General features: G+C 45.1%; 1 protein-coding gene across 3 annotated transcripts in view; it reads left to right on the top strand.

Moving 5' to 3' along the window:
• Positions 1–18767, top strand: part of NOTCH2 (notch receptor 2) — a 182036-nt gene extending 163269 nt beyond the window's left edge. The window contains exons 23-34 of one of the 3 annotated variants that reach the window (XM_036846441.1): positions 436–672; positions 3332–3444; positions 4400–4905; positions 6271–6618; positions 7466–7608; positions 7811–8021; positions 8471–8567; positions 10046–10214; positions 10812–11113; positions 11925–12072; positions 13081–13178; positions 14115–18767. In XM_036846441.1, the coding sequence (XP_036702336.1) occupies positions 436–672; positions 3332–3444; positions 4400–4905; positions 6271–6618; positions 7466–7608; positions 7811–8021; positions 8471–8567; positions 10046–10214; positions 10812–11113; positions 11925–12072; positions 13081–13178; positions 14115–15503 (3761 nt within the window). In that variant the 3' untranslated portion in view covers positions 15504–18767. Of the gene's footprint in view, positions 1–435; positions 673–3331; positions 3445–4399; positions 4906–6270; positions 6619–7465; positions 7609–7810; positions 8022–8470; positions 8568–10045; positions 10215–10811; positions 11114–11924; positions 12073–13080; positions 13179–14114 lie in introns of those variants that run through there. The other 2 variants (XM_036846449.1, XR_005019250.1) reach the window with 2 other exon arrangements.
• The last annotated feature ends 3038 nt before the right edge of the window (positions 18768–21805 follow it).

Raw genomic sequence — 21805 nt, 5'->3', positions numbered from 1 at the left:
GCACTTATACTATTTTACAGGAAAAGTCAATTATGTCACTCAAAATGTACTTCCAATTCTTACCAAGAATTCTTGCAATTCTTACTTGTAATCTATTTATTTAGTTAACTTTTTAACTGTTTTTATATTTTGAATGAAAATGAATAAATTAATGAAAATAATGCTAGCTACTCCCTAATGAGCTGCTTCTTTGGGTTGTGCGGGAGAGTACATGTGAAGCCCTGAGTACATTCTTTCCTTACTGGTGACCAAGAGGATGGCAGCTGTCCTGGATCAAGAGTGTGTTTTGCCCTGCCTGACCTAAAAGTTCCCACTGCAGACTGAGGAATGTAACCTGACTAATTGTGAAAGTGCCAACAAGGGTGGTTCTCCCTTGCTGGAAAGCAGCGTTCCAAGGATTGTCATGATTTTCTCTCTCTCCTCTCTTTCCTCCAGGCCTGCTTTGTGAAGAGAACATTGATGACTGTGCCAGGGGTCCCCACTGCCTTAATGGCGGTCAGTGTGTGGATAGGATTGGGGGCTACAGTTGTCGCTGCTTGCCTGGCTTTGCTGGAGAGCGGTGTGAGGGGGACATCAACGAGTGTCTCTCCAACCCCTGCAGCTCTGAGGGCAGCCTAGACTGCATACAGCTTACCAACGACTACCTGTGTGTCTGCCGCAGTGCCTTTACCGGTGAGCGACTTTCCAGCCTCCCCGGCCACTCTGCCTCGGAGGGGGATTTTAGTGAGGAAACTGGGCCCTGTATGACAAATCCCAGACCCGAGTGAAGCTTTTCTCATATGTGGAAAACTAGACCAGCTTAATTCAAGGGCCCAATTTTTTCTTAGGTCTGTGCTCCATCGATGTTTGCTATTCCTGAGAGACGCTATCTCTTTTGTTATACATTCATTATATCATATTGTAGCAGAAATATAGAAAAAAAAAGAAATAGAATGTTGGGAGTGGTTGAGCAAAATAACATTTTTAAATTGAGGTAAAATACACATAACATAAAGTTTACTACCATCTTTACCATTTTTAAGTATACAGTTCAGTGGTGTTGAGGACATTTACACTGTTACGCTACCATCACCACCATCCATCTCCAGAACTCTTCATCTGAGCAAAATAACATCTTGTTTTCAGGAACCTTACATCTAACTCTGGTTTCATCACCCTGCCTCCTTTGGCACGTAGTGACTTGAGTTACTGGGTAGTCGCTGCCACTGTGACCTTTCCACCTCTGTGGGAATCCAGAGAGGCTTAGGGTCTTCTAGGACACTTAAAGGGAGTAGATCCAAATTGGGGTGTGTTTAACCAAAATTGGTTGATGAGGGTTTGAAAAGGAAAACTTCAGAAGTCACAAGTATGACCTGCAGTCTTAAGACTTGGCTGTGTTCATCACAGATTATAAAGATGACCAAGTCCTGCCTCAGAATAGGGACTTTATCATAGACACTTACTAATTATTTCTGTAGGAGGGCAGCTTGGTGACTTTGGGGAGCTAAAATAGTTGTTTATGTCTAAATATGGCAGTATCATCAGATACTCAGAAATCTGTTTTGCATTTCTGGGGTCCATCCGAATCTTATGCTGTAGAAGTATTCCTTGGGAGTCAGACGAGAGTCTGCAGTAGTCTACTTACTAATAGTTTGGCAAGTTGGACTCTGCTACATTCTGAGCCTATTATATCCAGACATTCTTCCTTCCAATTTTGAAGATGTGCTACCTTTAAGAACTTGGGAATTTTATTAAAAATGGGATGGATTTTGAAATATAGAAGATGCCTACGTACATTATCAAAAGAGAAACAATCCATTGTGAACATCATGCCTTCGAGGCAACACTGGACAGAAAGAATATGAACAATCTGTCTGTAGTCTCGTATTGGTCATGATGTGCTTGAGAAGCCGGAAGAGCAGAACTGACTCCTGTTCCTTTCATTACCTCTGAGGCTTCCTTTATCTGGAAACAATGATAAGCACTTACAAAGAAAGAAGGAAATAGATGAAGGAAGGAATGGAGGCCACCTTGAATTGGGGTCCCCTAGTTAGGAAGTGGTGTTTCTACATTTTCTACACTTGTGAATAAAAAATCCTTTGACTCATTGATTGCGATTATGGTGGGGTGCTGATGCTGAGATGAACATCAAGGGACCATCAGTCCCTGAGCCCCGTGCAAATGTGGAGGCTGCTGTTGCTTATTGTCTGCTGCTATGATTTGAAGAAACAAACATCTGTAATTCCTGCCCCATAATTCTGGTTGGCCAAAATTATTGCTATTTTAATTTCATTTTAATTTTTAAAGCCATCTCTTCCCTTCCAAGTGCCTGAAGGCCAGATGGGGCCTGAATCCTGCTATTTGCCAAAAGGCCCCAGCATTGCCCCATGTACCCCGCATAATTTCATTTGCTTAGTTCAGTTTGTCATGGAACAGTGGGCTCAGGATACCTTCTGTTTTAGAACTGTGCCTAGAGATCATTAACTCTGGGAATATTAAGCTGTGTTTTGAAACAGTGCCAATCGGGTTACAGAAAGGCTAGAAAATGATTGAAAAGAGAAGTCACTGACGAAAATTCGCTATAAACTGCAAATCACCCTTTTTCTTAGTTTTTTTCTTTTAATTTTTATCGTAGTATAGTTGATTTACAATGTTGTGTTACTTCCTGCTGTGAAAGTAACAGCAAAGTGAATTCACAGCAAAGTGAATCAGTTATATATATACATATATACACTCTTTTTTAGATTCTTTTCCCATATAGGTCATTACAGAGTATTGAGTAGAGTGTCCTGTGCTATACAGTGGGGTCCTTATTAGTTATCTATTTTATATAGAGTAGTGTGTATATGTTAATCACCATTTAGATGTATTGGTCTGGTGTAGCCTCTCTTATGAAATAGACGGTGTTAAAATGCAGTGAACACTTTTGCTAAATGTTTCTTTTGACTCATGAAAGCTAAAGTGCCTTCAAAAAAAGCTTAGATGTCATCTTCCTTTTTTTTTTTTGGAGGGATTAGTCATTTTTTTTGTAAAAAATCTTGTTTTGTGAGTCTCGTTTTGTGAGTCGATTCTTGTTTTGTGAGTCGATTCAAGCGCGTATGTGTGCCGTTTGTGCTTATTACTGTAGATAAGACAGATGAGGGAACTGCCCTGAGTCGGTGATGAGCCACGCATGTTGAGATCCAATGAGTGCCTTCCTCATCCTCTTTTGTTCCCTTAGGCTTAGAACTTAATTCTCATACCTCTCCCTCCTCTAATCCTTTGACTGGCTCACATCCCAGCAGTGTTCTGTTCTGTAACTTGCAGTTACTACTTCTGCCTTTTAAAACACCCTTTCATTTTCTACTCTGAGGTCGTCACTGTGAAACTTTCGTCGATGTGTGTCCCCAGATGCCTTGCCTGAATGGAGGGACCTGTGCTGTGGCCAGCAACATGCCTGATGGTTTCATCTGTCGTTGTCCCCCAGTGAGTGCCATGTTGCCTGTTGAAGGAGGATGCTCTCTTCCACACAGTCTGTGACGAAGCTGAGATTAAACCTGGTGTTTCCGAGCTCTGTGGGGAACTGTCTTGGTGGGGACATTTCTTAATTTTAGCCTCTTTAGGAGAAAGTGCTTCAGTTTTCCATTTAGAACTGTTAAAATACTTCCACAAACAGTGAGCTCCCTGATTTGTGACTGTCAATCTTCAGAAGCACCAAGGGCAATGGAACGTTCCCTTGAAGTCAGGGCTACTGTCTCTGGCTTCTGGGTCTTGTGCTGGAGGGTAGTCTTGCTGCCCAGATTGGGACAGAGTTGGTTGGAAATGCCACTCTGCTCACATTCCTTGGCAGGGACTATTTGAGAGCAGGCTGCTTCTTCAACTAGAAGGAAGCCTAACGTTAGCCATTTGCTGTGCAAACACTTTTGCTACTGCCAGAGGCTAAAACCTCTCTAACACAGATCACTATGTGTGGAGAGATACCAAAAGGAAACCTGTCCAGTAACCTTGGCCTGGACTGAGCAAGAAGGCCAAGAACGAAATGGCATAGGAAAGTTTTTTAGACACCTAATACTCTGAAGTGAGTTTTTTCCCCCTATAAAGTCACTGTATGAGTGATCTAATGACGCTTAGGAAAGGTGCTAATAGATACGGTGTCACCTGACTCTTATCCTACCATGAACTGTTGACTTCATTTCTAGAACTGAGCTCTTAGAGTGAGAAAATTCTATATTCATCCTATGGAACCGCCAGCCCTCACCTATAGATTGACTTGAAGAGGTCTCTTCCTAGAACTTGGTCCAGGAGGCTACACGGAGGAATCTTAGCCAAGGGTCTAGTCTTCACCTCCCTAGAGGTGTGGCAGAGAGGGGATTGGGAGGGAAAATGGGGCATGCCCTCAAGAGTCAGCCTGCCATCCTCATTTGTTCCCTGATTTCCACAGGGATTCTCTGGGGCGAGATGCCAGAGCAGCTGTGGACAAGTGAAGTGTAGGAGAGGGGAGCAGTGTGTGCACACAGCCTCAGGACCCCGCTGCTTCTGCCCCAACCCCCAGGACTGCGACTCAGGCTGTGCCAGTAGCCCCTGCCAGCACGGGGGCAGCTGCTACCCGCAGCGCCAGCCTCCTTATTACTCTTGCAAGTGTTCTCCGCCGTTCTGGGGCAGCCACTGTGAATTCTACACAGCTCCCACCAGCACCCCTCCTGCCACCTGTCTGAGCCAGTATTGTGCCGACAAAGCTCGGGATGGCGTCTGCGATGAGGCCTGCAACAGCCATGCCTGCCAGTGGGATGGGGGTGACTGTTCCCTCACCATGGAGAACCCCTGGGCCAACTGCTCCTCCCCGCTTCCCTGCTGGGATTACATCAACAGCCAGTGCGATGAGCTGTGCAACACGGCCGAGTGCCTGTTCGACAACTTTGAGTGCCAGAGGAATGGCAAGACGTGCAAGTAAGCATCCAGGGCCCCCAGAACTGAGGGACGCTGTCACTAACATGCCCTGGTTTCTTGTTCTTGCTCCTAACCGCTCCAGTGCTGCAGCCCAAGCTGCCTCTGCTTTTCGGACTGGTGCCCTGGGGCCCTCCTCTTCCTGGCGTCAGCCTTGTCCCAGCGCACGCTGCCCTGTGCTCCCCCTTGCTGCCGGAGGTGCGGGAACGCTCACTGCACAGCCGCCCTCTCTCTGCCTGTCTCTGCTTCCTCGCCTGCTGCTCTCACAACCTCCTGGGGGAAATAACTTTTGGAAGTGTTGTTACCCACTCTCAGGCAGCCTCTCACTTAACCTGCCTGCAGGATGGATGGAAAGGTCTGTACCTCTCTCTATTTGCCCCATTCCTTTCCCTAAGACAGGGTTTCCCCATCAGGTTTATCAGGAAGCATATAAGCTAGCTTAGGCAGCTTAACCCTCCAGGTCTTCATTGTTGCAGTTATACGGGGCTTTGCGGGTTACATAATGACTTTCCATTTAGTCACCCCATTTAGTTTAACTCTGATTAATTTTCGCCAACCTTGTGAGGCACAGGTATTGTTAATGGCCTTTCACAGGTGAGGGAACTGAGACCTAGGAGGTTCAAGAACTTGCCAAAGCACATACAGCTACTCCTGACCTCCTCATTGAGCTAGAGTGGCACAAGTTGTGCTAGGTGGTGGAACCATCAAGGGATGTGAGTCGGGGAGGAGAGGAGAGTGGAAATAAAATGATTTTTGCATCACTGGGCTTTGGGATTCAATTTCCTTTTCCCAGTGTTTGAAAGATGCTGTACAAATTAGATCTGGTACCCTGTGTGGGACACACTGCTCCCCACCTACCTTCCAGAGCTGGGATTCAATCTTGATTAGAAAAGAATTGGGTCATATCAACATGATCCACTGTACAGCATCTCTTGATGGTACAGGGCTACGATCCAGTTTCTGGAAGCACTCTCTAGAGTCATGTTTTACTTCTGAAAGCCTAGAGGCAATGGATTAAAAAAAAAAAATAAAGGAAGCATGAACCAAGTAGATTTTTGTTCCAGATTTGTTTACAGATCTGATTTAACAAGATTATGAGCTGCCTGGGGGCCCATGCGTGTAGTGAGTACAGTTTTGTTTCTCATTCAGAGAGCACTCACTGACACTAAGGGGTGTAGACTATATATACTCTAAGAAGACAGGGATAGGAGAGTCACGGAAGGCTTCATGGGGCATTCGGGATCTAATCTGAGCCATAGAAAATGGGTAGGTAAATCCACATTAGTTCCAAGGGGAAACCAACTAGAGCTCCGTTCTGGTCTGAGACCCTTACCTTGTTCTCTTCCTCCTCTGCCTCCCCCTGCCTAGATATGACAAGTACTGTGCAGACCACTTCAAAGACAACCACTGTGACCAGGGATGCAACAGTGAGGAGTGTGGCTGGGATGGGCTGGACTGTGCTGCTGACCGGCCAGAAAACCTGGCAGACGGCACCCTGGTAATTGTGGTGCTGATGCCACCTGAACAGCTGCTCCAGGATGCCCGCAGCTTCCTGCGGGCGCTGGGCACCCTGCTCCACACCAACCTACGCATCAAACGGGATGCCCAGGGGGACCTCATGGTCTACCCCTATTATGGTGAAAAGTCAGCTGCCATGAAGAAGCAGAGACTGACGCGCAGGTCCCTTCCTGGCGATCAAGAACAGGAAGTGGCTGGGTAGGTTTTTAACTTCTGAACTGCTTAAAGCTTAATTTTATCAAGCTGAGCACTTTGATATGCAGAAGTCATAACTGCACCTAAAAAAATGAAAGGTCAGAAAAGGAAGAGCCAACCAAGTAACACAAACCCATGATCCCAGTATTCACAGTTAGTGCTAAAGGTTTGCCTTGATTTGGGGATCCTGAAAAGTGGGCTGGAGCCAGTGGGGGGCAGGATGTCAGGACGGCCTCCTCAAGTGCTAGAATCTCTAACCGTTTGCCAGAGTTACCTTAAATCCCTCTAGTAATGACTCCTCTTTCTATGAATCCTGGCCTTCTTTTCAAGGCCCTCCATTTATGTCTCTTTGACAATGGTGATGTTCTGCATATGTCCTGTCATTCACACCCCACATTGTTAGTATATCTCACAGTGTTCAACTCGATAGCTAGCTGAAGTACAGATGCAGAGACAAAGGAGAGTAAGGAACAAAAACAAGGGGCAGGGGTGTATTTTTAGAGTAGCTCTATGTACCGTTGAGTACGTTGGAACGGGTAGGAGAAGCCCACCAAAGACAGCTTCACCCCATTTTCTCACTTTGTCTCATGTTGCCTAAGTCAGAATGCTTAGACTCAGCCAAACCAAGGAGAGCAAGACATCTCCCAAGTGAGAATTAGTGTTTAGGATCTAGATGGACAACATCTTAATTTCTGAGATCTTTCTGGAGGCAGCATCCAGAGGTGGAGAGGCTGAGGCTGAGGGTGAGGAAGAAGGCTCATGTCACCCTCTCTAACTCAGATTCCTGGACTGACACCCTTCCGTTTTCTCACCATTTCCCTTTTACCTCTTTCCCCTCGGCTTCCCACAGCTCTCAGGTATTCCTGGAAATTGACAACCGCCAGTGTGTTCAAGATTCAGACCAGTGCTTCAAGAATACGGATGCTGCAGCAGCTCTTCTGGCGTCTCACGCCATCCAGGGGACCCTGTCGTACCCTCTTGTGTCTGTTGTCAGTGAGTAGCACTGGAATTAAGGGGAAAGTATGGGGAGAAAGGTGTCTCTTGGGGGCAGAAAGAACAGGGCATAGTTTACAATGTGCAGCTCTCTATTTCTTAGGGCTGGTGAGGTCAAAGTTGTTCTCTAAAGGAATGTAGGGGGAATATCGAGGGGTGGATGTTTTATTCATCACTTTTCCCTGTCTCTCTGCACTTTCAGGTGAATCCCTGACCCCAAAACGCACCCAGCTTATCTATCTACTTGCTGTTGCTGTTGTTATTGTCTTGTTTATTATCCTGCTGGGGGTTATCATGGCAAAACGAAAGCGTAAGCATGGCTCCCTCTGGCTGCCTGAAGGCTTCACCCTTCGCCGTGACTCCAGCAATCACAAACGTCGTGAGCCAGTGGGACAGGATGCCGTGGGGCTGAAGTAAGGGAGTCTGCCGCCAAGCTACCATTCACAGTAATAATGAGCATGGATAGGAGGAAAATCAGATCCTGTTGAATCATGATTTTATATTCTGAGCTCTGGCCATGCTGTGTTATTACACTTGACCATGATTCTGGATGCCTACTGAGTGACTCTAAAATAACAAGAGTCTGGATGCTTCAGTTCTGTACATATAATCACAGTGGTCCTCAGCTTCTGTGATGAGGCAGGCACACTTTTGTTGTCAGCTCTTGATTAGTGGGAAAGGAAAGGATATTTCCTCAGGCAGTGGGATGTAATATTGCCCATTTTTCCTGGGCCAAAGGCCCTGGAAGTCTGACTATAGCCATGAGAGTGTGTGATGGTAGAAAAAGTATTGAAAACTTCTATGTTCGTTTATGATATAACATCTGCTCTTATTTTACACCTTCATAATTCCGTCACATCAGAAATCTCTCAGTGCAAGTCTCAGAGGCTAACCTGATTGGTTCTGGAACAAGTGAACATTGGGTCGACGATGAAGGGCCCCAGCCAAAGAAAGCCAAGGTAAGCTAGCCATGGTAGAACCACCATTGTTATCCATTATCTGCTCGCATTTCATATTTCTGTCCTTTGGTATCTAGAGTGTCAAGAATGGGAGAAAAGGGTGATAGTCTTTACATGTTGCCCAGGCAGAGGCTATCCTAGGTTGTCTGAAAAAGCAGGAATCTTTAGGTCACTGATGGCCTTGGGTTACCTATGTAAGTTTTTCAAAAGGAACTCTTTAAAAATAATAAAACAAACATGCTTCCTTCCTCAAGTGTCATGCTGATGGTACTGGAATAAGGACTACTGTGTGTAAATAGCAATTTCCTTCATGGCTAGATCTCTCCCTTATCCTCTCTGGGTACTTCTCCTTCTGGAAGGGAAGGTGGAACTAATCAGTGGAAGAGAGCCAATGACCGCTGAGTTTGGAGGCTTCAAATCTTGAGCCCTGGAAACTAAAGCCGTATAGAAGTAAGGGGTACATTGGGCTGAGTCTGACATGAAAAAGGAGACCATTCACCCATAGATATACATGGCTAGGATATGCATGTATCCCAAGGATAGTCTAAATCAGCTTGAGGAAATAAATGCTTGAGGAATACAGGCATGAAGTACACCATGATGGTTAAGAACATTGCTTTAGCTATAGTCAGAACTGGATCCAAGTCCAAAACTCTGGCACATTACTTAACCTCTTTGTATTTAATTACCTTAATCTGTAAGATAGGGAAAATAATAATAATTCTTTCCTCTATGAGTTGTTGTGAGGATTAAATACAGCACTACGTGTAAATTGCCTTACCTATTTTCTGTCACATACTAAATACTTCATAAAGGGCAGCTGGTTTTAAAATTATAATAATATTATTATTATGCAGTAAATACTTCCTGAATGCTTGCTCTGTGCTGGGCACTGGGTTAAATATGGGGTACAAGGAGACAACCCTGAGCAAGGCTTGTTCCCTTTTGTGAGGAACCTTTCAGGCAGCAGTGGGAACTGCCGTGTAGTGCCATGTAGGTACTTAACACATGCTCAGTTACGCAGAGTGAGCAGAGGGTGCCCTTTAGGACCAACAAGAGGAATTAGAGTCTACTTTCTATTTGAAGGGTAGACAGGAGTTAGTCAGACAAAGTATTGGGAGAGACCATGGCAGGCTGAAGGAACAACATAGGCAAAAGCCCAGAAGCAGGAAAATGGTGCTTTGGGGATCTATAGATGGCACGTTAGGTAGGTAATATAGGTGACGTAGTAAGGCTGAAGCCTAGAGTATGGGCTTGGGGAGGTTAGGAGAGTTGTACAGACGATGCAGGAGAGGTAGATGGGAACCACATCATGAGAGCAGTGGGAAGCCAATGTGGATAATAATCTGGAAGGTTAGATAGGAGGACAGAGAAAACTGGGTGGGAGATTAGAAGTGATGGGAGACTCCGGACTAGCTCCTTGTCTGCAGCTCCTGCCGTGGGCCAGATTGATAGGGAGAGTCGTCTTCTCCTTTCAGGCTGAAGATGAGGCTTTACTCTCAGAAGAAGATGATCCCATCGATCGGCGGCCATGGACACAGCAGCACCTTGAAGCTGCAGATATCCGTAGGACGCCATCGTTGGCTCTCACTCCTCCGCAGGCAGAGCAGGAGGTGGATGTGCTGGATGTGAACGTCCGCGGCCCAGGTCAGCACCTGCAAGCCTCCCCTTTTTCATTGCGCGTGCCTGCCCCGGCTTCCACCTTATCCCTGTGTTTGTCCCACTTGGTGATATGCTCCCTTCTGCTTTCACAGATTGGAAATCAGCTCGAGGAAATGAATGTTTAAGGAACACAGGCTTGCAGAAATTATGAACTTATATGAGAAAAGAGGGAAGGATTTCACATTGCTTCACATACACCATGCTCGACAGCAAATAGGCTGATTATTTGGGATAGATTTTAGTAGGACAAAAAAATAATCTTCCAAAGCAGAGGGATAGAGAATTTGTTTAGTTCATACCTTAGTGCACATAGTTTATTAATAGTAGATATTTTTAAAAGTTGTCCAATTTAAAATAACATAGCACTTAGGAAGTTGAACAGGAAAGCTTATTTAACGTAGAGAACAGCTGCTCTTTACAGAAAGGATATTATCAAGGAAAAGTCAGTTGCCAATTACCACAAGAATAACAGAGTTTCTTCACAAAAGAATAATTTTCTTCACATCGAACAACAGTAGGGTTAATTGAACATTAATGTCCTTCGCCTCCTCGAATACTTTTTGGAATTTTCCCTTCCTCTAGATGGGTGCACCCCACTGATGCTGGCTTCTCTCCGAGGAGGCAGCTCAGATATGAGTGATGAAGATGAAGATGCAGAGGACTCTTCCGCCAACATCATCACGGACTTGGTCTACCAGGGTGCCAGCCTCCAAGCCCAGACAGACCGGACTGGTGAGATGGCCCTGCATCTTGCAGCCCGCTACTCGAGGGCTGATGCTGCCAAGCGCCTCCTGGATGCAGGTGCAGATGCCAACGCCCAGGACAACATGGGCCGCTGCCCTCTCCATGCTGCAGTGGCAGCTGATGCCCAAGGTGTCTTCCAGGTAAAGAACATGTAAAGAGTTGGTTCCTTATGGATCTATTATATTTTCCCTTTATTAAGGCACTTAATATCCCGTTACATTTGTTCAATGATTCTTTGAGAGAATAAGGCAGATGACAGAATCCTGCTTGCTGGAAAGGAAAAGGAAAGGAGGAAAAGGGAGGCAGGCAAACAGACTTGACTGTTTACAGCCAGGAAATAATAGAGCCAATAGCAGATAACATCAGTCTTCTGATTGTTAATCACTGCTTAGCTTTGTTTTGTTTCTGATGTGGCAAAATGCCTCCCAAATGAAAAGATCAGATGGGAGTGATACCTGTTATGAAGCCTCTGACTAGTGTCAGCTTCTCCCTCTAGATTTATCTGACCATATGGGCTTCCAGCTGCTCCTTGGTGGGTTTCTTGACATGAGTTCATGATGTATACCTGATGCCCTGTTATTCTACCCTTATGAGGAAATTGGAAGCGTGCTGTATCATCTTAAGCTATACACCATAATTGAGGTTGTGGTATTTTCCCACATCCCTCTTCTTTCTTAAGAAAGTAGAAGTACATTAGTTTACATAGCCATTGTAAAGCTTGAGCACCTATTTCTTTGTATTTTTGTTCATCCATTTATTCCTTCATTCATTCATTCAACAAATATTTATTGACTGACCATGGTAGAACCATGGGCACAAAGATAACAAGACATTCTCTGTCCTCCAGGGACTTACAGTGTAGCCTCCGCTCTGATGCTGTTATTTCTTATCTTAGCTTCATTATTTTTTATATCCAGGTGACTCTCTTTTCTGTACTTTCTCGTGTTCTAGATACTGATCCGCAACCGAGTAACTGATCTAGATGCCAGGATGAATGATGGCACTACACCCCTGATCCTGGCTGCCCGCCTAGCTGTGGAGGGAATGGTGGCAGAGTTGATCAACTGCCAAGCAGATGTGAATGCAGTGGACGACCACGGTAGGGATGAGAAGCAGGGATTCAGATTCCTACCTGCAAAGCAAGTCTCTAAGGAGGAAGATTGTTGCACGATCCTTAATGAGCTGTCCCAGATCCGAATCCACTGAAGATTCATTCAGTCATTCATTCTTCCTTTTACCATATTGAGTTCAGAGATCTGAGACATCGGGAGGTCCATAGATGAAGCTGGGAAAGGATTTTTAGTGAGGGTTCTCAAATCTCAAAGCAGGTCTATGGAAGGTTTCCCTGTGTACGTTCCCAGGCACACCACTCTTGATATAAGGATGTGAGAGCCAACTTCATTGTGGAGGTGAGGGTTGTGAGATACTCTAACTATGCATTCTGGCATGTAATAAATAAGTAGGTTATTGCCTTCAGTGTGTGTGACAGGGTAGATTCTGCCATGTGAGGGATGTGGTACCATAGACAGATGATCCTTTTACTTAGAGGTCTTCTGAAGGCTAGGCAGCCTGTACTGAAGTATTTCTAGAATAGGGGAAAATGAAGATAATACTTGGGTTTTTCCTATGGGCCCCCAGAGAGAACTGGCTTCCTACTGCTGTCTGAGAAGTTCAAGGTTTCCTAGTACAAGTCCTGATGCTTCCCGATAGTAGGAGTAGAACATGTCCTTCTGCTCTGTCTGCTTATAAAAATGTTTTGTTTTTTGTTTTTTTTTTTAATTTATTTTATTTTTATTTTTATTTTTGGCTGCGTTGGGTCTTTGTTGCTACACACGGGCTTTCTCTAGTTGCAGCAAGCGGGTGCCCGGGCTTCTCATTGCGGTGGCTTCTCTTGTTGCAGAGCACGGGCTCTAGGCAGGCGGGCTTCAGTAGTTGTGGCTCACAGGCTCTAGAGCGCAGGCTCAGTAGCTGTGGCGCACGGGCTTAGTTGCTCTGCGGCGTGTGGGATCTTCCCGGACCAGGGCTCGAACCGATGTCCCCTGTGTTGGCAGGCGGATTCTTAACCAGTGCACCACCAGGGAAGCCCTAAAAATGTTTTTTCCTGCAGGAAAATCTGCTCTTCACTGGGCAGCTGCTGTGAATAATGTGGAGGCGACCCTTTTGCTGTTGAAAAATGGGGCCAACCGAGACATGCAGGACAACAAGGTACAGTCTGGGCTCTGAGCTGGAGGGCAGGCATAGCAGGGCCTCAGATTATCAGGCCTTTGCTTTTCTCCTGTAGCTCCTCTTGTGATAAGGATAGACAAAGGTGGAAGCAGATTGGAACTTGGTCCAGAGAGCTGGAGTGCTCGTGTTGGGCTTATCCAGGGAAGTGTCAGGACTGACCCTCTGCCTCCTCAGTACCCAGCCTGCATCAGGCTCTCCTGTCAATAACTTTGGCGTAGCCTTGTCTGCCTTTCTCTTCTTCGACATTTCCCTTTCTCCTGGTCTTCGTTCTTTTCACACTCACTTCCTTTTCACTTGTTTGTTCTTATTTGTTTTCTTGATACTTTCCCCCCCCCCCCCCGTTCTTGGGCATCATGATGTTTTCCTGTCTGCTTTTCTTCCTCTGAGTTTTATGTCATGTTTCCCCTCTCTTGCTCATCTTATCTTCTCTCATTCATTTCCTCTTTTCCCTTGTGTTAGTTCTTTCTCTCAGATGTTTTGTCTCTTCTTTCTTTTACTTTCCCTTATTTTTCCCAGTTCTATACATGCTTTAGGTTCTTCCCCTCATACCTTTCTTATTTCTACCTGTTATTCCTTTTAGGGCCCTATTTGGATAAGCTCAGGGCTCTTTTAAGTGAATTTCTGGCTTGGGGACATGCTTTATCTCACATGTTCCCCACTAAGGAGATGTAGCACTCAATGGGGCAAAATTGGTTCTTGGGGAGGGGTAAAATAATCTTAACTTTCTTTATGTATAAAGTGCAGATATCCATTCAGTACGTAGGTAGTTATACACTTTATCTGTGATATTAAAATTTCATGCGGGAAGGAAGTTAGGAAAAAATGTCTAAAGGAATGATAACAAACAGATTGAGAAACACTGCTGTATTCTCAAGAGGGTTATTAAAATGTGCTCTGTATGGACCTTTTCTGTAGGAAGAGACCCCTCTGTTTCTTGCTGCCCGGGAGGGGAGCTATGAAGCAGCCAAGATCCTGTTAGACCATTTTGCCAATCGGGACATCACAGACCACATGGATCGTCTTCCCCGGGACGTGGCTCGGGACCGCATGCACCATGACATTGTGCGCCTGCTGGATGAGTACAACGTGACCCCGAGCCCTCCAGGCACCGTGCTGACTTCTGCTCTCTCACCTGTCATCTGTGGACCCAACAGATCTTTTCTCAGTCTGAAGCACACCCCGATGGGCAAGAAGTCTAGACGGCCCAATGCCAAGAATGTTGTGCCCTCTAGCCTCCCTAACCTTGCCAAGGAGGCCAAGGATGCCAAGGGGAGTAGGAGGAAGAAGTCTCTGAGTGACAAGGGCCAGTTGTCTGAGAGCTCAGTGACTCTGTCCCCCGTCGATTCCCTAGAATCTCCTCACACATATGTTTCTGATACCACATCCTCTCCGATGATTACATCCCCCGGAATCTTACAGGCCTCACCCAACCCTGTGTTGGCCACTGCTGCCCCCCCTGCCCCAGTCCATGCACAGCATGCACTGTCTTTCTCTAACCTTCATGAGATGCAGCCCTTGGCTCACGGGGCCAGCACTGTGCTTCCCTCAGTGAGCCAGCTGCTGTCGCACCACCACATCGTTCCCCCGGGCGGTGGCGGTGCGGGGAGCTTGGGCAGGCTACATCCAGTCAGTGTCCCAGCGGACTGGGTGAACCGTGTGGAGGTCAGTGAGACCCAGTACAACGAGATGTTTGGTATGGTCCTGGCTCCAGCTGAGGGCACTCACCCTGGCATAACTCCCCAGAGCAGGCCGCCTGAAGGGAAGCATTTACCTGCCCCTCGAGAGCCCCTGCCCCCCATTGTGACTTTCCAGCTGATCCCCAAAGGCAGCATTGCCCAACCAGCCGGGGCTGCCCAGCCTCCATCCAGCTGCCCTCCAGCTGTTGCAGGCACCCTGCCCACCATGTATCAGATTCCAGAAATGGCTCGTTTGCCCAGTATGGCTTTCCCCACTGCCATGATGCCCCAGCAGGATGGGCAGGTTGCTCAGACCATTCTCCCAGCCTACCATCCCTTTCCAGCCTCTGTGGGCAAGTATCCCACGCCCCCTTCACAGCATAGCTATGCTTCCTCCAATGCTGCTGAGAGAACCCCCAGTCACAGTGGTCACCTCCAGGGTGAGCACCCCTACCTGACACCATCCCCAGAGTCTCCTGACCAGTGGTCAAGTTCATCCCCCCACTCTGCTTCTGACTGGTCAGATGTGACCACCAGCCCCACTCCTGGGGGTGCTGGAGGAGGTCAGCGGGGACCTGGGGCACACATGTCTGAGCCACCACGCAGCAACATGCAGGTCTACGCATGAAACACTCTGCCTCCAGCGTAGGGACAGAACTCCTATCGTAAATGCTGCTGAGGAGCAAATGAAGGTCGTCCGGGACAGAAATGAAGAAATCTCTGGAACCAGCTTCCGGAGGCAGGGGAGAGGAGATGCTCTTATCTTGTAGATGATGCAAAGGAAGCAATTTTATTAGCTTCACTGTGTATCTGCAGGGTTTTGGGAACAGGGGAGGGACAAGGCTCCTTGTAATCTCTTGCCCATCAAGCCCAGGTTCATGGAATTGCAAGATGAATACAAGACTTGGGACCGCGTTTCCTCTCTTCAGTGTGGGCAACAAGATTGATGCCTGTTGCAGACATTCTTGCAGCTTGGACTGTATTTTCAGCCTTGGGGGGCTATTGCTATATCCATGAGAAGATTCTATAGTAGAGTCCTATTGGGAATTGTGCCCTGGAATTCTGCCGGAGTTGACCTATCTTATATTCTCATCCTTGGAAAGTCTTTTGACTTCACTTGGTGCTGTAATTGTTGCACCTCTCTGTGGCTGGAACCCCACCTGCATGTTATAGGGCAGGACCTTTGTGCTTTTAATCATTCCTGCTCTGGAAAGCACCTGCAGCCTTCTTTTCCCCTCCTATTTTCCCAGTGTCCCTAGGAGTCTCACGGGGTTTACTTTTATGGTTCTCAGCAGAAAACTTTCAAGTATGTTTCTTTAGAAAATGGACATAGTGCATTCTCCTACATAATATCATTCCTAAAAGAAGAAGGGGAACAAAATATTTCTCTTTGAACCCATTTAGGGGACCAGAACCCCCTTCAAGAGGCTGCCCCTGAATTCTCTTGCCTGCATGCAGGATTCCTACAAACCTTACCAGGAAGAAGAGTAAGAATCTGTTGTTTCTTCCATTTGTGGGCCTAGTAAGTGAAGGTTTATCCTTGGCAGTGTAGGTAATATGAGCCCTTAAAAAACCCAAACAGACAAAGGTTTGGAATGTTGGAATGACCAAGAGATAAGCTAACTCATGCAACGAAGGAGTGGTTACCCGCTGACCGGTCCCTGCCAAGCATTCCATTGACTGCCAGTGTGAAACACATTTGTTCCCTGATATTAGAACGCTCGGCCTGCTTCACTCACACATCCAGCAGATGAAGATCATCTTAGCTGTTGAGCCATCCCCTCCACATATCTCCAAGAAGAAAATGTCTCAAACAATATTCCCTCGCTGTTTAGAAGTGAAATTTCTTTCCTCCGCTCAAGGGCCCCCTGTGACAGTCGTCTTCCCCTAGTCAGATGACCGTAGTCTCTACTTCCTGATGTTCCTTCTGATTCCAGGCCCCTTCACCTAGCTTCCCTCCGTACTGTGGGGTCTGATTACTGGGGCACCCAGTAGGTTCTCACTGAACACGTGGGTTTTCTGTGTTCGAGTGTGGGAAATAGAATGTTGGCTAGTTTTCTAGGGCCTAAGCAGCCTTATAAGAAGGTTGGAAGGGGAGGAACTATGAGGTAGCCTTTGCTATTTTTTGCCTCCATTTCTTTTCCTTTCCAGCAATCATGAGATTCTCTGTTAGGGAACTAATGTGGACACTTATCAGGGACATTTTCCCTTCATAGAGTCACCTTCTAGATGATAATGGGCAATTACAGACTCACTGTCTTGTCATCCTCATGTTCGGATTGTGATTGTATCCCACCTGAGTCTGCTTCCTGTATTTGTGGTGTTGGCAACTTTTTTGACCCTCTGTCAAGTTGGACGAAGCATTCTAGCCAACACTAGAAAGAGGAGAAAAATACTTTTCTTCCTCTTCTCCCTGAGTCAGCTAACAACTGGTCCTGTCTCCACACTGTTACTTCTGCCCGGTGCTATGATGTCATGACACATGGAAAATTAGTTCTTCGGGGGACGTTTTGTAGATATTAATAGGTGGTCTGCCTACTCCGTGTTGGTTTCGATAATTTCCATTCCTGCCTTGCCTGGGAGTATTCATCAGTTCTTCCCATTTACCTGATTTATCTGTCTGTGACTTCGTATGGAAACCCTGTGTGTCTGTTCGCGTGGAAGTGTACAAAGGATTTTCCCAGTCCTGCCCAAGTTCATTGAATTAAAAAAAATTTTTGTTTTTCCCTGATATAAGCAGATTGTTTGTTCATTTGTATTTTATTCTCTCACATGGCAACTCTACCAGCCCCGTTCATAGCGTGTAGTATTTTATCATTCTAAACGGTGACTCTTTATCCTTGGACCCATTTGTTGATTCACAGGTGGGGAGAACCTATCTACATGGATCACTACGGACCCCACACATCTGCACTTCTCCATCATCCCGTTCCAGCCCCTCTTCCTCAAAGTGTCAGCCTCTGATCCAGTAGCTTGATCCCTTGTAGCCTCCTCCATCTGCAAGCACACTGTAGGCCTAACTTGCTTGTTCCTCTTTGGATTTTGGGGAGATGAATGTGAAAGCTGCCATTACAGACAACGGGCTTCAGTGATGAGGAGGAAGACACTGCCTTTCAAGCATTTATCAATCGCTTAGATTGTAAGAACACTTGAGTTGTATAGGACCTAGTAAAAGAGAAGGTAAGATGGAGAATCACTTTCTCACATGGGTGCTGAACTGGAGACTAAGTTTGTATGGGATACAACTTTTATGCCAGGTATAGGTCACCCTCTGTGCCCCCCATATTCTTGTTTTATCTTTATAAATTCTTCCTTTGATTCCTCTTCTGTCTGCCTTTGGGGATATGTTTTTCATTTGTTTGTTTCTTTTGTATTAAGCGTCATTTTCTGACTTACGTGTTGGTGAGGGAGGGAGAGGTTTGAGGGAAAGAGAGACTGAGAGCTAAAGATTTTATGTAAGCAGTCAGCTATGATGCGCAAGTCCATTATATCATCTTATTATTAAATTTGCTAGTTCATAATTCTTGCATAAAAAAGAACCAAAGGTGTAATGTTCTGTTGGCAGGTGGTTTGGGGATTTTGGCCTTAACTAATATACTGAATGTATAATGACTGTTTGAGAGGACAAGTTTATATGCCCTGAGGCTCCCATTCATAACTGCTTGGTACTGTGGCTTCTTCCTTGTGTACATTTCTCTTAAAAGTGATACGATATCTGTTTGTATGAGAAACCCATAACCAGTAAAATGACTGCATATTCCTGACTATACATAGTAAGGAAAATGCACAATTTGTTTTTAATTTTCAAAGTTTCATTCTAAAAGTAGTTAAGACGAAATTTATATGGAAGCATTTTTATCACAAAATAAAAAAAACGTTACATGTCAAGCTCAATGGGCACTGCGGTTTTTATTTTCCATTCTTGCATCACTGGTCTTGCAATGATTTACCTTCTGATGTCATAATTTGCTGAGAGGGAAAACATTTTCTTTTCATTCTGAATCCCACGGAGCCTAGCACTAGTCTTTTTTTCTTTCACCAGGCAGAGAATAAATAAATGCTTTTGAGGAGAAAGCTTCTGCCAGATAGGAAGCATCACAAGATTGAGTTACTTCTCTGTGCACTAACTGGTGACAAGTGGGCAGTGGCTCAGGACAAAGTGCCTTCCAGTGGAAATGTAGAATTTTGCTAAAGCCAGAATTGAGATTTGGGATATAACTAATAAAACCAATGCTGCTATTAACTAAGCCATTAGTTTCCAATATTATTCCTCTTTAAATTTTGTATAGAGTTAAAATATACAGCTATATAATATTATTTTGCATATATAGATGTTACCAAGTTCATTCATGCATTTACTTGTCAATCAGTGAGATGTTTGAACACAAATACTTGACATTGATGGTCTATATGGCATTTTAAACACAATTGGTATCATATACTGGTTATCCTGAGTGTTATAATTTTATATAAAACACATTTGAGTCCTCATGTTGGGTTTTGAAATGGTGTAAAGAGAAAATGAATTTGAGAGCTAAGGAATGTCTCGCCCAAGTCTGGTTCTCTACAGGCTGGCTTCTCAGAGCCTTTCAGATTCTGTGGCAACGAAAATTTGCTCCATGGAAACCTACTTCAGACAGATCTGGGCTGTCCATCACATCCTATTCCTGCAACTGCAAGCGTAGAAACCTAGTGCTTGATCGTGCAGGGACTATCCAGGGCTTTGCTAGGCATGAAATGCAAGAAAGGAGAGCAGGACTGGAGGCCAAGGGCTGCCATGTCACACAGCTGGAACAATAGACTTGGACCCCAGGCCATGGTCACACCAGGGGAGGGACTGGGCTTCCCTGTCATGCAACTAAAAGGCCCCACAGCTCAAGGAGAGGGGGTGAATTCTTTTCTCAGAACATGATAATAGACCAACCGTCTTTAATGTCTGCACACTGTGATGATGTGATGGGCAACAGGCAAACTACAAGCTTGTTACTGCCTCTGCTTCCAAGTTCTCACAATAAACACTGCCTCAGGCTTGCTGCATGATATTGAGGTCATTCACCTCATTTGGTGACAGTATTGTTTTTTTCTTTAGACTGTGCCACGCGGCTTGTGGGATGTTAGTTCCCCGACAAGGGATCAAACCTGGGCCTGCGGCAGTGAAAGCGCGGAGTCCTAACACTGGACTGCCAGGGAATTCCCTGGTGATAGTATTTTTAAAATGAAATATGAATCAGGTGCTTGCAAAAGCCCCGAAGAGAGAGATGGTGCGTGTGAAGTGTGTGTGTGTGCGTGTGTGTGTGTGTGTGTTTGTAGGTGTGTGAATGTGTGTGAAACAAAGAGTGAATACAACTTTTCCTTCTTTTGAAACGGACCTTAAGAAAACACATTTAAAACAGCTGCACCCGTCAAGTCCTGACTGCAAAGTGTGGGCAAATTCAAATAAGGATAATTCAAGAAGGGCTTATTTATCAAAACTAATTATGAAATGCGTGTGGGGTGTAGGGGAAACCTAGGGGGTAGTGCAGAAAGTCCTGATTAGCATCAGCATGTATTACCACTTCCCGGTCCAAAGGCGTGAAGGCTGGGAGAGGTTACTGGAAACTGAAAGGAGGGATTCCTATAGAACAAGTTAACTCAAGGAGAGCTGTGACTTCCGCCAGGGGCATGGTGAGCCCCAGGCCCTCTCACTGCAAGGAAGCCAAGAAATGAACACCCTCATCTCATTCCCCACCACACTTCCACCCTGGACTTTCTATTTGCTGAATCCAAGTCGAAGTCTGAAAATAAAGGAGTCTGTTGGAATTGAACCATTGATACAGGTCAGCTTCCTGGAGGAGAAATCTTGGTGAAGAAAGGAAGAGAGTGGATCTGGAAGGTGCAAACACAACATTATCCAAAACATTTTCCCTCCAATGATAATATTTCTAAAAAACTTCTATTGACAGCCTGCCATTGATACGTGAAGGCAGGGAAATTATGTATTAATAATCCTGACTTAACTTCTTTTCCTGATCAACTAGTGTGTTTCTTCACCACCTGGTCTTTGAGCACCCAAACTGAAGACAATATCAGCAGGAAGATGGATAAATTACGGTGCTGTCACTCTATGGAATACTACCCAGAAATGAAAAAAATAACATGCAACAATATAAAGAGGTGTCATTGACATAATGTTGAGCAAAATAAGCCGGACACTAAAAAGTACATTCTGTATGATTCCATTATGTAAGTCAGAAAAGCAAACAGCTGATAAATAAAGATCTGAATAGTGGGTACTTCTGGGGGAGAGGGGTCTTGACTGAGAAGACTGCAAGAAAAATCTGTTTGGAGACAGAAAATACCTTGACTTTGGTGGTGATTTCATGAATGTATACATAAAATTTCATGTAAAATTTACTTCAGATTTGTGAATTTTACTAATGTGAGTTATACTTCAATAAAATGTATCTATAATACTGACAGAAATGTATAAACACCTAATATTATAAATACTGTAGTATATAACTATGTATAATTTTATATTTTAAAATTATAATACATTAATATTTTTTCATATTTGTTTCAGATGTTCAAAAATGAGGTAATATAGGTGAGACTCCTATATCCTCTCACTAATTCCATTCCCTCCCTTCCTTCCTCCCTCCTTCCTTTTCCAGTTATTTGCTTTCATAAATTTAATTTGTGGAGATTATTTTATGCTTAACAACATTGCTATTTGCAATAGGTGATCCATGAAGCAAATATATTTTCAAATTCAGTTGTATAAATTGTGAGACCACAGAATTGCAAAATTACTTAAATGAACAAGGCAAGCCAGCTATTGGCTAGCTGGGTAGGAGTTCTGGAGTCCAGCTGGATAATCCATACCTGTCTGGGCCCTGGCTGCTATTTGGTACTACCTGGTGGCACTTAGCTGCTTCAGCATAAACATAT

Source organism: Balaenoptera musculus, chromosome 1 (genome assembly GCF_009873245.2).
Source record: "Balaenoptera musculus isolate JJ_BM4_2016_0621 chromosome 1, mBalMus1.pri.v3, whole genome shotgun sequence".
In the NCBI taxonomy this organism is placed as follows: Eukaryota; Metazoa; Chordata; class Mammalia; order Artiodactyla; family Balaenopteridae; genus Balaenoptera; species Balaenoptera musculus.
This window is presented reverse-complemented; position numbering and strand designations above follow the sequence as displayed.